Consider the following 12,651-nt stretch of genomic DNA (forward strand, 5'->3'; position numbering starts at 1 on the left):
TTTTTGAAAAAAAAGACTTTGAGACCAAGAGAGCACACTCAGTGGGGAGCGGCAGAGGGAGACAGAGAAGCAGACTCCTCGATGAGCAGGGAGCCCGATGCGGGACTAATCCCAAGACCCCAGGATTGTGATCTGAGCCGAAGGCAGATGCTTAACTAACTGAGCCACCCAGGCACCCCTCACTTAATACCTTTAAGAATCTGGGCAGCCCCAGTGGCTCAGCAGTTGAGCATCTGCCTTCAGCCCAGGGCGTGATCCTGGGGACCCGGGGTCGAGTCCCACATCGGGCTCCCCACATGGGGCCTGCTCCTCCCTTTGCCTCTCTCTCTCTCTCTCTGTGTCCCTCATGAATAAATAAATAAAATCTTAAAAAAAATACCTTTAAGAATCCTCTGAAGTGTAGATGGCTATTCCCATTTCACAGGTAAGGAAACTGGGCACCGAGAATTCAAGTATCTTGTGCAAGATTGGACAACCACTGGGGGATCCTTAGTTCCTACTCGGCAGCCCAATCCCAAAGCCTGTGCTTTATGGTTTTTAATGAGCCACCTATTCATACTCCACATCTAGCCTGCTTTTCATTGATCTTTTCAAGAAATGTGTCTTGAATATATCTGCCAGGTGTCAGCTAGAGCGGCCGCGTGGGGAGCAGGAAGGTCCGTGTCAGGAGCTGTACACTCAGTGGTTTAAATAAAGCCCCGGCCTAGGGTTGAGGCAAACGGAGTTTCAAGCCTGGTTCTGCCACTTACCAACTGTGTGACCTTGAACAATGACTCAGTCCCTCCAAATCCCAATCTCTGCATGTGTAGGAGGAGGGTGATAACTGTGTTTAGTTGATAGGGCTGTAGTGAGACATGAATGATGTAGTACCTGCCCAGCGGTTGGCATGGTATCCAGCACACAGCGAGCCCTCAGTCGGGGGTGGGGGGGTTGCCGTGATTCTAAACCACAGGTTTGTGTACAGATGCCTCGTGGGGATTGGGGATTCAGGCGTCAATAGATCATTTCTGAACAGAGAGGTGGGAAAGGAAGAGGGAGTACCCAGTTTTTCCTTTCTTTTTTTTTTTTAAAGATTTTATTTATTTATTCATGAGAGACACAGAGAGGGGGGCAGAGACACAGGCAGAGGGAGAAGCAGGCTCCATGCAGGGAGCCCGATGTGGGACTCGATCCTGGGTCTCCAGGATCATGCCCTGGGCTGAAGGCAGGCGCTAAACCGCTGAGCCACCCAGGGATCCCCTACCCAGTTCTTCCTAAGGGAGTCAGGGATGGTTCTGCCGAAGAGGTGACATTTGAACATTTGAATGGGATCTTAAACGGGTCATCGAGAGTTTTCCAAGCCCGGAAGGAGAAAGGGGGCTTTTTTTCCGGTGAAAGGGAAAGAACGTTCCAAGGAATTATAGGTGAGGGTGGGCATCTAACTGAATACCCTCACAAGGGGTGTGCTCATGCCTTCACGTCTGTGATTGTCTTCTCCTCGTACACTGAACTCCGTACCTGGGTCTTGGAAGGTGTTGGGAGAGGGAGCAGAATGAGTGTTTCAGAGTGTTGGAAAACAGGGTTAAACCAGAGGACCTTTGAACTCTGAAATCCGGCTCTTCGGTTGATCTTTCTCTGGGCTCGCCACACAAACAGGACCATCCGCAGCAACACTCATCAGAACTGGACATGGCCCCAGTGGGGAACTGGCTGGGGTGAGATGGGCCCTACACACTTGCCGGTCAGGTGGCCTTTGCCCAGCACTTCCGTGGTGCGGGCGGCGCCCTCTGCTTGCTCCCTGCTGCTCCACCACTGCCCGCCTCATTAAATCCACCTCGACAGCCCTGAAGTTGAGCCTTGACCTGAAGGAAAGGCCCGTAAAGGTCATTAAGTTCCATTCCCTTGGTTCTCAGCTGGTGCCACTGAGACCCAGATCCGAGGAAACGACTGGCCCAAGTCACACAGTGGCCTTGGACGAGAGTCCAGGGCTGCTGGGTCCTTGGCCATGAGTGCGTTGCTTGCTCCAGTAATGGAGCACATAGGCCTAATCATATAGGCTCCCCACCCCAGCCAAGGAGGACTCTCTGGGCTGATTCTTCCTATGGAGCAACCCGAGGCCACTGTCCAGGCCAGGACTTCCAGTCATTCTAGGCCTGGGGAGGGCACACAGAGCACACGTTAGGGCCCTGGGCAGGAGGACAGGCATGCTAGAGTCTCCCTCCGGCTCCTCCACTTATTTGCCCTCTGCTTTCTCCTAACTCCAGGCCCTCCTTCTGCCCGGAACACCCCACCCAGCCGTCTGTCATCCCGTGGCTGCTGGCCCCAGCTCCTCTTCTTGGGGAAGCCTTAGTTGCTTCATCTGTAAAATGGGATGCAGCCTCATTGACCTATAGTGAGGATTTTTTTTTAAAAAAACATACACAGCACAGCTGCTGTAGTCTGCTGATTCATGCATGTTCACTCGCTTCCCACTTTCAGAACATTGTTTTCAACAAAGGTGGAAAGCCAGAAGAGAGGAGAGCTTAGGAACATGGGCAGTGAGGAGCAGAGCTGGCATTTCTATCTGTGTGGCCTGGGGCAGGTCACTTCACTTCTCTGAGTCTCCATCTCTCCATCTAGAAAATGCAGAAGAGTATGTTCCTCCTGGGGCTATTGGAAGGATTAAGGTCCGCCTCACCTTGGGAGGGAGGGGAGAGAGATGGAGAACAAGAAGGAAGAGCCACACAGATGAGCATCTCCATCAAAGCCCCTGCCCCACGTCACGCTCCCTTCCCACACTCCCCTTGTGAGACTGAATTTCTTTCCATCTCTTGCATGTACCCTGCTTTCTCCTAACTCCAGGCCCTCCTTCTGCCCGGAACACCCCACCCAGCCGTCTGTCATCCCGTGGCTGCTGACCCCAGCTCCTTCTTCACAGCACATCCTCCATTCCTTCCTGGGAAACTTTCCTGACTTCTCTACCTCATTCGGGGCCTCGCTGGTGCCCCCTGCACTTCTCCATCTGACTGGCCACATGTGTCACCACTGCCTTTTGCTGACCCAGTAGGCTGTGAGCTAGACTTCACACCGTGGCCTGCACACAGGAACACTAGCTGAGCAAACGAACATTCCAGCCCCTGGATCTGACTCGCGCAGAAGATGGAGAACTTGGTGTTGCCCGAACCCCTCTGCAGGCGAGGCCTCTCCAGCATCCCTCCACCTTCCCTTCCTTTGGGTCTCTGCGACACCCACGCCCCAGTATCCCACCGACAGAGCAGGAGGGAGAATTTATCATTTATCTGGGCACATCCCAAGCAGAGAACATGCAGACCCTGTGTTTGGGATCCAGAACACTCCCAAGTTTGCAGTCTGCTCAGACGTGGGGACAGATGGCCGGACAGTGGACAGCTGGGCAGGGAGGGTAGGCAGCATGGCAGGATGGAAATAGCAGTGAACTAAGCGTTGGGAGCTCGGGGCTCGGAGCCTGTCTGTTCCCCACACATCGGCCTGAGTTCTCTGGTAACAAGCAACAGAAGTTGGCTCTGAGTCATTTAGGCAGAAAGGTCTAACAGAACCACAGGAAAGAGACCTCTGGTCCTGGGCCCTCCCTGTGGCAACGGACAAGTGGGCCACCCAAAGAAGAGTTACCTCCCAAAGGGAGTTTGGATTTTGTTAACTACCTGAAAACCCCTGCCCGTGCTGTGTGACGTGAGGCAAGGCACTCACCTCTCTTGCCTCAGTCCCCCATCTGGGTGTTCTAAAGCTGGCCTCTCTCCATTCATATCTCTAGTGTGCTTTTTGCTGAAGAGCTTCCTGCCCTGGCCCCCGATGGCGCCTTTCCCCACCCAGACACCTTGGGAATGAATTATGAGGAAGCCAGGTGAGTGGTGTGCGTGGGCTTCCCTGCAGCTCACCCCACTGAGGAGGGCAAGCCCTCTCCTTGTGCATGCGCTGGGACACGGGACTCATTTGCATGAGGTAGTCAGTGTGATCCTTTGTCTTCCATGAAACCAGCATGTCCTTGGCCCCTGCATGCTAAACACGCTGCTGAAAATCTAGGTGGCATTATGGGCCTCTTTCTGGTGGTGGTCTGGCCGCCTTCTCCAGGCTGGGGAGCTCCTAGCTAGAGCCTGTCCTCCCGGAGCCCCCAAAGCCACTAACCCTAAGACCCTCCCCCTGCCTTCCACTTGACCTCTCTAACATGTACCCCAGCAGGCTCAGGTTCTGAACACCTGGGATGCAGAGGTGGCTGAGGGGGTGGGGATGCTCTCAAGTGATTGGAAACCTGGGGTAGGGGAGGCAGGGGCATAAGCAGCTAATTGTAGCAGCAGAACACAAAGGCAGAGAGAGGTAGTGAGCCAGGAGTAGGGGCGAGCCCCGAGATGGGAGAGCTTGGTTCTCCCCAGGAGATCAGGGAGTGCTCCAAGGAAGAGGTAATGTTGAGGATGGGTAAGATTTGGCAGGAGGGAGAAAGGAAGCTTCAAGCTGAGGTAACAGCATGAACAAACACCTAGAAGTAGGAGTATACAGGTTTGATTCAGGGAATAGCGACATCTGGCAGGATCAGAACTCTGGGAGGGCAATAGGAGTTCCACATCAACAGTGAGGGGTGTCTCGGGGGCCGCAGAGCCCCAGGAGCATGAAGCCCAAGGTAGAGGGCATGCCTGCCTGGGGTTGGGTCAGGAGGTTGCTGGGGGCTCAGGCTAACACCCAGGAGTAAGGCCTACCCAGGAACAGGGGGCAGGCCCCTCGGCCTCCCTCCCCAAACCTATCAGCTATTTCTGTACACTAGTCCTGGGCAAAGCTGGCATCACCTCTTGACAGCACCCACCCATCTCCCATTCCATCCCCTAGGGAGAGGTGAGGTGTTCCCCCCCATCCCAGACGGGCCTCTGCTGGGCCTCTCATCCAGCCCACAGCAGGTACCTGCCCTGTGTCTCCCCTGCTAGCCGTGAGTTCCGGGAAGATGAGGCAGGCTGGTCCGGATCCAGTCTCCAGCTTCCAGCAATGGTGGGACAGCTGCGGGGTACACGCCACCTTCACACATGCACCCGTGAACGAGCGATAGTGATGTCATTCAGGCCGCGAGGGTTCTGACCGCCTTGTTTTACGAACGCAGCTTCAGGGGCCCAGGGTGAGACAAGATTACCCAGTCATAGGCATGTTGGGAGCTGAGTTTAAGGGAGAAGTTTGGTTCGTAGCAGCACTGTTCATAATAGCCAGAAGGTGGAAGCAACCCAGATGTCCATGGCTTGATGAATGGAGAAATAAAATGTAGTATATCCGCACAGCTGAATGTTATTCAGCCATAAAAAGGAATGAAGTACTGATCTGTGCTCCAACCTGGATGAACCCAGAGAACATTATGCTAAGTGAAAGAAGCCAGACCCAAGGCCACGTAGTGTATGATTCTGTTTATATGAAATATCCAGAACAGGCTAATGCACAGGGACAGGAAGCAGATTAATGATTGCCAGAGGCTAGGGGAGGGGAGAATGAGCAGGGGCTCCCTCGTGGGTAGGAGGTTTCCTTGTGGGGTGATGAAAATGCTCTGGAACTAGAGAGTGGTGGCAGTTGCATGACATTGTGAATATATTAAATGCCACTGAATTGTACACTCTCAAAACGGGTAAAGTAGTGAATTTTATGTGAATTTTAGCACAATTTAGGAAAAAAGAGTAGTTCAGGACCAGATGAGATCCCACCTGCCAGGTCTATCGTCTGCTCCTCAAAACACGTGCCACTGGCCCCCCTCCTAATATAGGTCTCCCCTCCTCCCCAGGCCAGGGGTGGAGAGCCTGTGGCACCTTGGTTCATGGCAAGCCCTAAGGTCAAGTGGAAGAAGGCAGGATTTCTGACACTGAGGCCTGCTTCTTGCTGATTCACCTCTGGTCGAGGCCTGGCCCCCGTCATTTCCACATCCCACCCACCAGCCTGCTCCCCTTCAGCACCAAATGTTCCATATGTCTCAGACCTCTGTGCATTGCTTTTGCTGTCTGCACCGTGAAGGAGGTTCTTTCTCTTGTCACCCCTCATCCATCTAGAAACATCCTTTAAGAAGCAGCTCTTACCTTCCCCTTGCAGAAGATCCTTCCCCCTGCCACCCTGCACCCTGCCCCCTCACCACAATCTGAGCTGAGCTCCCCAAGGTATGGCGTGAATATGTCGATCAGAGCAGGTGTGGGTGCAGTGGTGTTTGCGTGTGTGTCTTCCTGAGACGACTGGCAGCTGTGCAGGGAGGGGCCTGGCTTGTTCGTCATTGGATTCCTAGGACAGCTCTGGTGCCTTGCTCACAGGCGGTGCTCAGCGAACGCTTGTTGAATGAGGCAATGGCTTTGGGAAGCTTCTGTCCCCGCCCAGATATTCCCCATCAATGAGGGAGGGACAGGCTGGGTGATCTCGGAGTCCTTTTATCTCTGGGGTTCTCTGGTTCTAAGAACAGCAGTGGGGGGGCCCGCCCAGCCAAGTGGCTGCATGTTCTGCTCCCGCCGCCCAGTGCATAGAAATCCAGGAGAAAGAGGGAGCCTGCAGTAATCCACTGCAAGCAGCTATTTCTGCTCTTGGCGGGGAGGAGAGAGGGCAGTGTCCAGAGACTGGGCTTCTCCCTCCAGCCCGAACGGACCATCTCTTCTCTTTGGAAATCTAATTAAAACCCTTCCCTGAACAGCCTCGCCATGCAGGTTTGGGCTGAGGTGGCCTGGAGTCCCTTCAACGACAAAGCCGAGCAGTGGGCTCTTGCTCCATTTTCCTCTGCAGATGAGAGGTGCTACTCTTTCTGCTTTTCTGATTATGAAATTAGTCATTTTCTAGGAAGCTTATTTATAGAGTCCGCTGCACACATGCAGCGCTGAGCTATTCTGAACACGGCTTGGGGCCTGGGAGGCTTAAGGTGTGAAAGCAGCTGTGAGTCACACACGGGTCCCCTTCCAGAGGTATCTAGATACCTTGGTTACCTTTCTACACCCAGCCAGGAGCCAACCCTCATGGGCTGCTCTCCAGCCAGGGTGCTCTTTACAATAAGGACAGAAAAAGCTCAGGATCCCAGTCCCCACGGCCATCAGCTGAATATAGTACCTGGAGCAAGTCAGACCCCCCACTCGGTGCCCCATTTGCCTCCTCACCTAAATGAGGGGCCTTCCGGATGTGTGATTCTGTGCCTGCTCTGGACAGCAGCTGCAGAGGCGGGTTCCAGGTGGCTTCATAGAGACCTGCCCACGAGGCAGCTCAGAGAGTGGCCATGTTTCAGGCTCCTGATGTTGTTTTCCAGAAAATCAGGGCGACATTCATTTATTCATCGAGTATTTGTTTATTTATTTATTGAACACCTACTACGAGCCAGGCGCTATACAAGGCTTTGGAGATACAATGGCGAATAAAACTGAAATGGAGCATATCGTCTAACGTTAAACAACGGCATACATTAAAATGAAATTTCAAACTGTGTCAAGTGCCATGAGTAAAAAGTGCTAGGAAATAGAGCTGGAGGGCTTTCTAGGCAGAGACAAAAGCATATGTAGAGACACTGTGGAGGAAGGAGCCTGTCCAGTGTAGCTGGAGGTCAGAGGACAAAGGGAAAGGGGATATGAAATAAGGTTGGGGGATATCCTGGAGTCAGCCTTACAAGACCCAGTAAAGCATGTTAAAGCATTTCTGTGTTCTAAGTATAATAGGATGCCACTTAAGTAATTTTTTAAAGGAGATTATATGATAAATGTTGAGTTTTGAAACAATTGTTTCTAGCTCAGGCCTGCGCCGTCCAGTTGTGCAGGTTGTAAACCGCACACCCTGTGAAGCCAGATGTATTGGAATCACATGAAGAATGTTTTAGGGGCCAGTGTGAGTGAATGCCAGAGACCAGTTAAAAGACTGCCAAAGTAATCTAGGCAAGAGAGGCTGGCATAGACCAAGATGTAGGTGGTGGAGAGGGAGAAAAGTAGAGGGATTCAGGAGACATTTAAAGGGCCTTGAAGATAGCAGCCTTCTCTCTGCAAGAGAGCTACGCTCCAAGGACTGGGATTCTCAGAGCCCCTGCCAGTCAGAGTGAGGAAGAGATAAAATAATGCAATGCCAGTTGAGAACAGAAAATGTCAGAGTGAAAAGGGTCGCCCCCTTAACCCTGCCTGTCTATCCGTAATCGTTTCAGATCTGCAGCAGGGCCTCAAACGGGCCTCAGGACCAGTCTGAGAGACAGGATTGCAGAAATAGTGGGCAGAGAGGTAGCTGACCTCTTGGACTTCATGGAAGCATTATCCTGGCAGTGCTGTACTCAAGTTTGTTTGAGTTGCTAATTTCAGAAATCAGATCCCACTGGCCTAAGCTAAAATGTTAGAATTTATTGGAAGGATCTCATGGTTTTGATAGACAGACTGAAGACGCTGGATGGGCAGGAATGAAGCAGGCCCCAGGCCCACAGCAGCAGATGTTTTTGGACCTCCCCTCCAGGACACTGTGGCTACCATGATTCAGAGCCAGCAACCGCAGGCTGCAGAATGCATTTGAAAAGTGCAAGGGAGAGGAAGGGATGGACCCAGCCTGGTGGGTGTGTCTAGCCCTTGATCCCAGCTACTGCCAGGGGTCAGAACGTGAAGGGCAGCGAGCTCCGCTGGAACCCATGTTTGCATGTCAGGCCATTCCCAAAGCCTGAGGAAGCTCTGTGAATGGCACAGTTGCCCCCAGGGTATATCTACTCTGCAGACACTTCTGGGATCTAGCTGAGCTCCAGCAACCTTTTTCCAGCTTACGGGGTAAAGGAGAAAAGCTAGGCCCCAGTGTAGTCCTGGAAAGTGCCCTGATGGGCTAGAAAGAGGGCTTTCTGATATCAGAAAGAAACAGAACATTTAGAGCAGGCAAAAAAAAAAAAATTACATATTTATACTTTTTCTAACTATTGCTGGGGAAGAGTTTTGCATGCCACTTTCTACTGCCCGGGGCACAAGGTACTTGCAGCCCCTGAGGATCTGGGCACAGCCTCTGTGGGACCCAGGCCCCTCTTCTTGCTCCTGTGATTCAAATCCACATGAACTGGGAGGCCGGACAAGACAATAGTCAGTGAGAACATACGTGTGGAGTCCTAGACTGTACTTCCATATCCAGCTCCACCCTAATGAGCTGTGTGACCTTCGGCCAGTTACCTAACTTCTCTGAGCCTGTTGGTTGATCCCTAATCCACAGGGTCACAATGAAGACTTAGTGCAATAAAGCATGTAAATGCTTTGCACACAGTAAGCCCTCTCTCCATGGCAGAGGGCACAGTGCTGATGATGGTTGTAGGGCTACTGCTGCTCATTATGGGGCATGGAAAACCGCCTGCAGAATCTGTTCTTGCCTCTGCAGCTTGACCCTTCTGCAAGTTGGTCCTTCTCCTCAGGCCCCCCAACCCCAATGAGGCGCTATTCAAGGGGGCCCAGTGCAAGCAAGAAGCCTTTTTATCCTTGTTCAGGGCTCTGCCTTGATCCCAGCTCCATGGCATCATCTGGCATTTTTCATCCACTGCAGGAGTGAGAGAGAGAAGCACGTGGCCGATGACTCCGAGGGAGGGACTCTGGACATGTGCTGCAGTGAGAGGCTGCCGGGTGAGTCTGCCCAGCACCCAGGGGCCCCCGAGCTCCCAGGGCAAGGAGAGAGCCCCGGATGGCATGGGCTGGAGTGGAGCCCGCTTAGCTGTGAACTTGCTCAGGAGGAGTGACTCAGCTGCTCTCGAGGTCTTCATTTAAATGAGGACTTGTTTTCCTAATCCTTGGTGTCTTTCTGACCTGTTGTCATTTGAAGCTGCTCTGGGCTCCCTGGAAGGGAAGAGCAGGCCACTGAGGGTGTGCCGGGAGGGTGGAGAGCAGGGTGATGGGGAGTCCAGGGCTGGTGGGCCATGACTACTGACCAGCGGTGTGTGGGCAGAGTCCAAGAGATAAGGCAAGGGGACACGACGGTGGGTGGGTGATGTGGAGAAAGTACTTGACTTTCAGCCCCATAGGGAGCCCTCGGCTGTGAGGGTCAGACTGTGCCGCTTGAGTCTGATTGACCATGCCCGTGGGGAGTGTGGCTGGCCGTCACCGCAGAGACATTACCCTGGCACTCTTGCCTATGGGCTGACAGTGTGTCCCAGCTGTAGACCGAGGACCCAGGTTATGGAAGGAAGAAGGAAAGAAGGATAGAAGTTTTTAATACTTGTTTTCTTTATATAAACGTTTGTGGGTTTTTTTTTTTTATCTTTACAATAAATACCCATCATAGAAATAATAGAAAATAAGACAAATGAAAAAAATTTTCATAATCCCATGCCACAATATTCATTTTCACCTTTCCTTCCAATCCTTTCTGTTCAAAAACAGCCTTTTGAATGTTGACTTTGAAGTCCCAAACCTGTAGCTTGTCAGAAACCTAGTGATTGGCGAGGAACCTTACAGGGGTTTAAAGACCAGTGACGGCCTTTAAGACAGGCACTGAAAACAACTAGGCATGACTCTAAAGCGATGACTCTTTAAAATAAGTAGGTATTTTATTCCCGGGGATAACCAGGACCGCAGCTGCTGATGCAGCTTCTCAGGCCTCCAGGTAAGGACTGAGCCCTTTGGTGCAGTTTGTGCCATAGCCAGTAGGGGGTACCGTTGCTCAAAAACACTTTGGAAGGCCTGTTGAGCTGGTCCAGGATGGCTGTCACCTTTCAGGTGCCTGTGGGGACCCGAGACAGCAAGCTTCAAGAACAGAATTCTCCAAAGGGATGCGAGAGCTGTCTGTGAATGTAGAAAAGGCTGTCCTGTGAAGGGGGCAGCAGATTCGTTGCGTGTATCTTAAGAGGCTGGCATAAATCCGATATACAGAAATTAAAGAGGCCTGTTGACACAAGGGATGCAGAACAGCTTTTTTTTTTTTTTTAAGATTTTATGCATTTATTCATGAAAGACACACACAGAGAGAAGCAGAGACACAGGCAGAGGGAGATGCATGCTCCCTGCAGGGAGCCCGATGTGGGACTCCATCCCAGGGCCCCAAGATCATGCCCTGAGCCAAAGGCAGATGCTCAACCACTGAGCCACCCAGGCGTCCCAAGATTGTATTTATTTATTTGAGTTAGGGAGAGAGCCGGAGGAGGAGCAGAGGGAGAGGGAGAAGCAGGCTCCCTACTGAGCAGGGAGACCGATGTGATGCAAGGCTCCATGCCAGGACTGCGGGATCGTGACCTCAGCCGAAGGCAGCTGCTTAACTGACTGAACCACCCAGGTGCCCCAGAACTTTCTTTCTGAGTCTGAGAGTGGTCCACTCGTAGAACTGGATAATTCAAGAGGAAGAAAATGAGTGTGCCATCACCAGAGGCATACAAATATTGTCTGGATAGACAGTGAAGAGGAAATTTCCACAATGGGTGGGAGGTCGAGATGACATCAAAAGTCCCTTTCAACTATTAAACGTTCCGTGATTCAGATATGAGTCATAGAATTCAGAGATGATTCTATGACCGGGGATGGCCCAGTGGCTAGAAAAAAAACCCACGGAAAATAGGACATGATGTATAGGAGTCCAGAGAGTAGCATGGTGTGAAGGAAAGAAGAGGAACCAGCTTTGGCATTTGAGTCTGGCGTACAGGCTCTGTGTTTATGGACAGGTCACTTACCCGTGCTGGGACTCATTTGTAAATGGAAACAACAGCAATATGAGCATTTATCCTCACAGTGATATGAATATTTCATTTTTTTTGTTTGAATATTTCAATTAAATAAATATAATCACACAAGCATTCAGTCCACAAATACTTCTTGAGCACCTGTGATGTGTTGAGTATTATACTAGGTGCTAGAAAAACAGTGGTAAATAAAATAGATGTAGTCCTTGCCCTCCTTTGAGCTGCTTCTGGAAAATGGGGTGGAGCCACCAGAGAGAGACTACATTAATAAGAATAATGCATGAAATTTCAACCACCTCCGAAAGCCAGCAACCAACCTAGTATGGAGGAGGGCCATTGGTCACCACCAGTGGACCTGGCACACTGCCTTCCTTGTGTTAGACACTGTCCTGCATACTCTCTCATGTACATCTCACATAATCCCATCTGTTGCCCTAAGAAGTTAGTGTCATTTCCTGTCCCCCTCTTACAGGTGAGAGGACTGAGACCCAGGGAAGTGAGGGAGTCCGTCCAAGGTCACTTAGCTAGTGTTGGTAGAGTGAGGATACACTTTATGCCGTCTCTTTCCAGAGCACATGCTCCTGGCCACTTCCCCATTCTACCTCCATTGTCACCATGGAGCTGCCATCGGGTTTCTGGCACTGTGTAAACTGAGGCAAGAAGAGCTAAGGCATGTCTGTCCCCAAGGAGGAACCTGGAGGTGATGGGCAGTCACTGTACTGTCCACATCTGCATCTTTCCTCTGGAAACCCTGCCTGCCAGGGGCTAGGCAAGTTATACGCCCCTCTAGACAGCCCTGATGCCATCATGATGTGATCTTGTAATCACGTTTTGTCTGTTTCCTCCACGGGACCATGAGTTCTGTGGTGGCAAGCGCCTCTCTCTTTCATCCTCCACGTCCAGTCTTCGTTCACTCATGTCTTCGTTCACAGAATGACTGTTCATTGACTGCTTCCCAGGGCAGGGCACTCTTGTAAGCACAGAAGATTCGACAGCGAACCAGGCTGAGAAAGTTTCCACCCTCACAGGGCAGTGTTGTGCATTGATTAGGAGCAGGGACTCTGGACCTGGGCTTAGTT

At 51.7% G+C, this 12,651-nt stretch overlaps 1 protein-coding gene across 23 annotated transcripts in view; it reads left to right on the top strand.

Annotated features, from left to right (window-relative positions):
- Window positions 1-12,651, top strand: part of PTPN5 (protein tyrosine phosphatase non-receptor type 5) — a 55,972-nt gene that overhangs the window by 13,330 nt on the left and 29,991 nt on the right. For 16 of the 23 annotated variants that reach the window (XM_025988163.2, XM_072725417.1, XM_072725419.1 and 13 more), the window contains exons 2-3: window positions 3,749-3,838; window positions 9,454-9,530. In XM_025988163.2, the coding sequence (XP_025843948.1) occupies window positions 3,819-3,838; window positions 9,454-9,530 (97 nt within the window). In that variant the 5' untranslated portion in view covers window positions 3,749-3,818. The remainder of the gene's footprint in view (window positions 1-3,748; window positions 3,839-9,453; window positions 9,531-12,651) is intronic. The other 7 variants (XM_072725430.1, XM_072725426.1, XM_072725428.1 and 4 more) reach the window with 1 other exon arrangement.

The sequence above is a fragment of the Vulpes vulpes genome, chromosome 11, assembly GCF_048418805.1.
Source record: "Vulpes vulpes isolate BD-2025 chromosome 11, VulVul3, whole genome shotgun sequence".
NCBI classification, from domain to species: Eukaryota; Metazoa; Chordata; class Mammalia; order Carnivora; family Canidae; genus Vulpes; species Vulpes vulpes.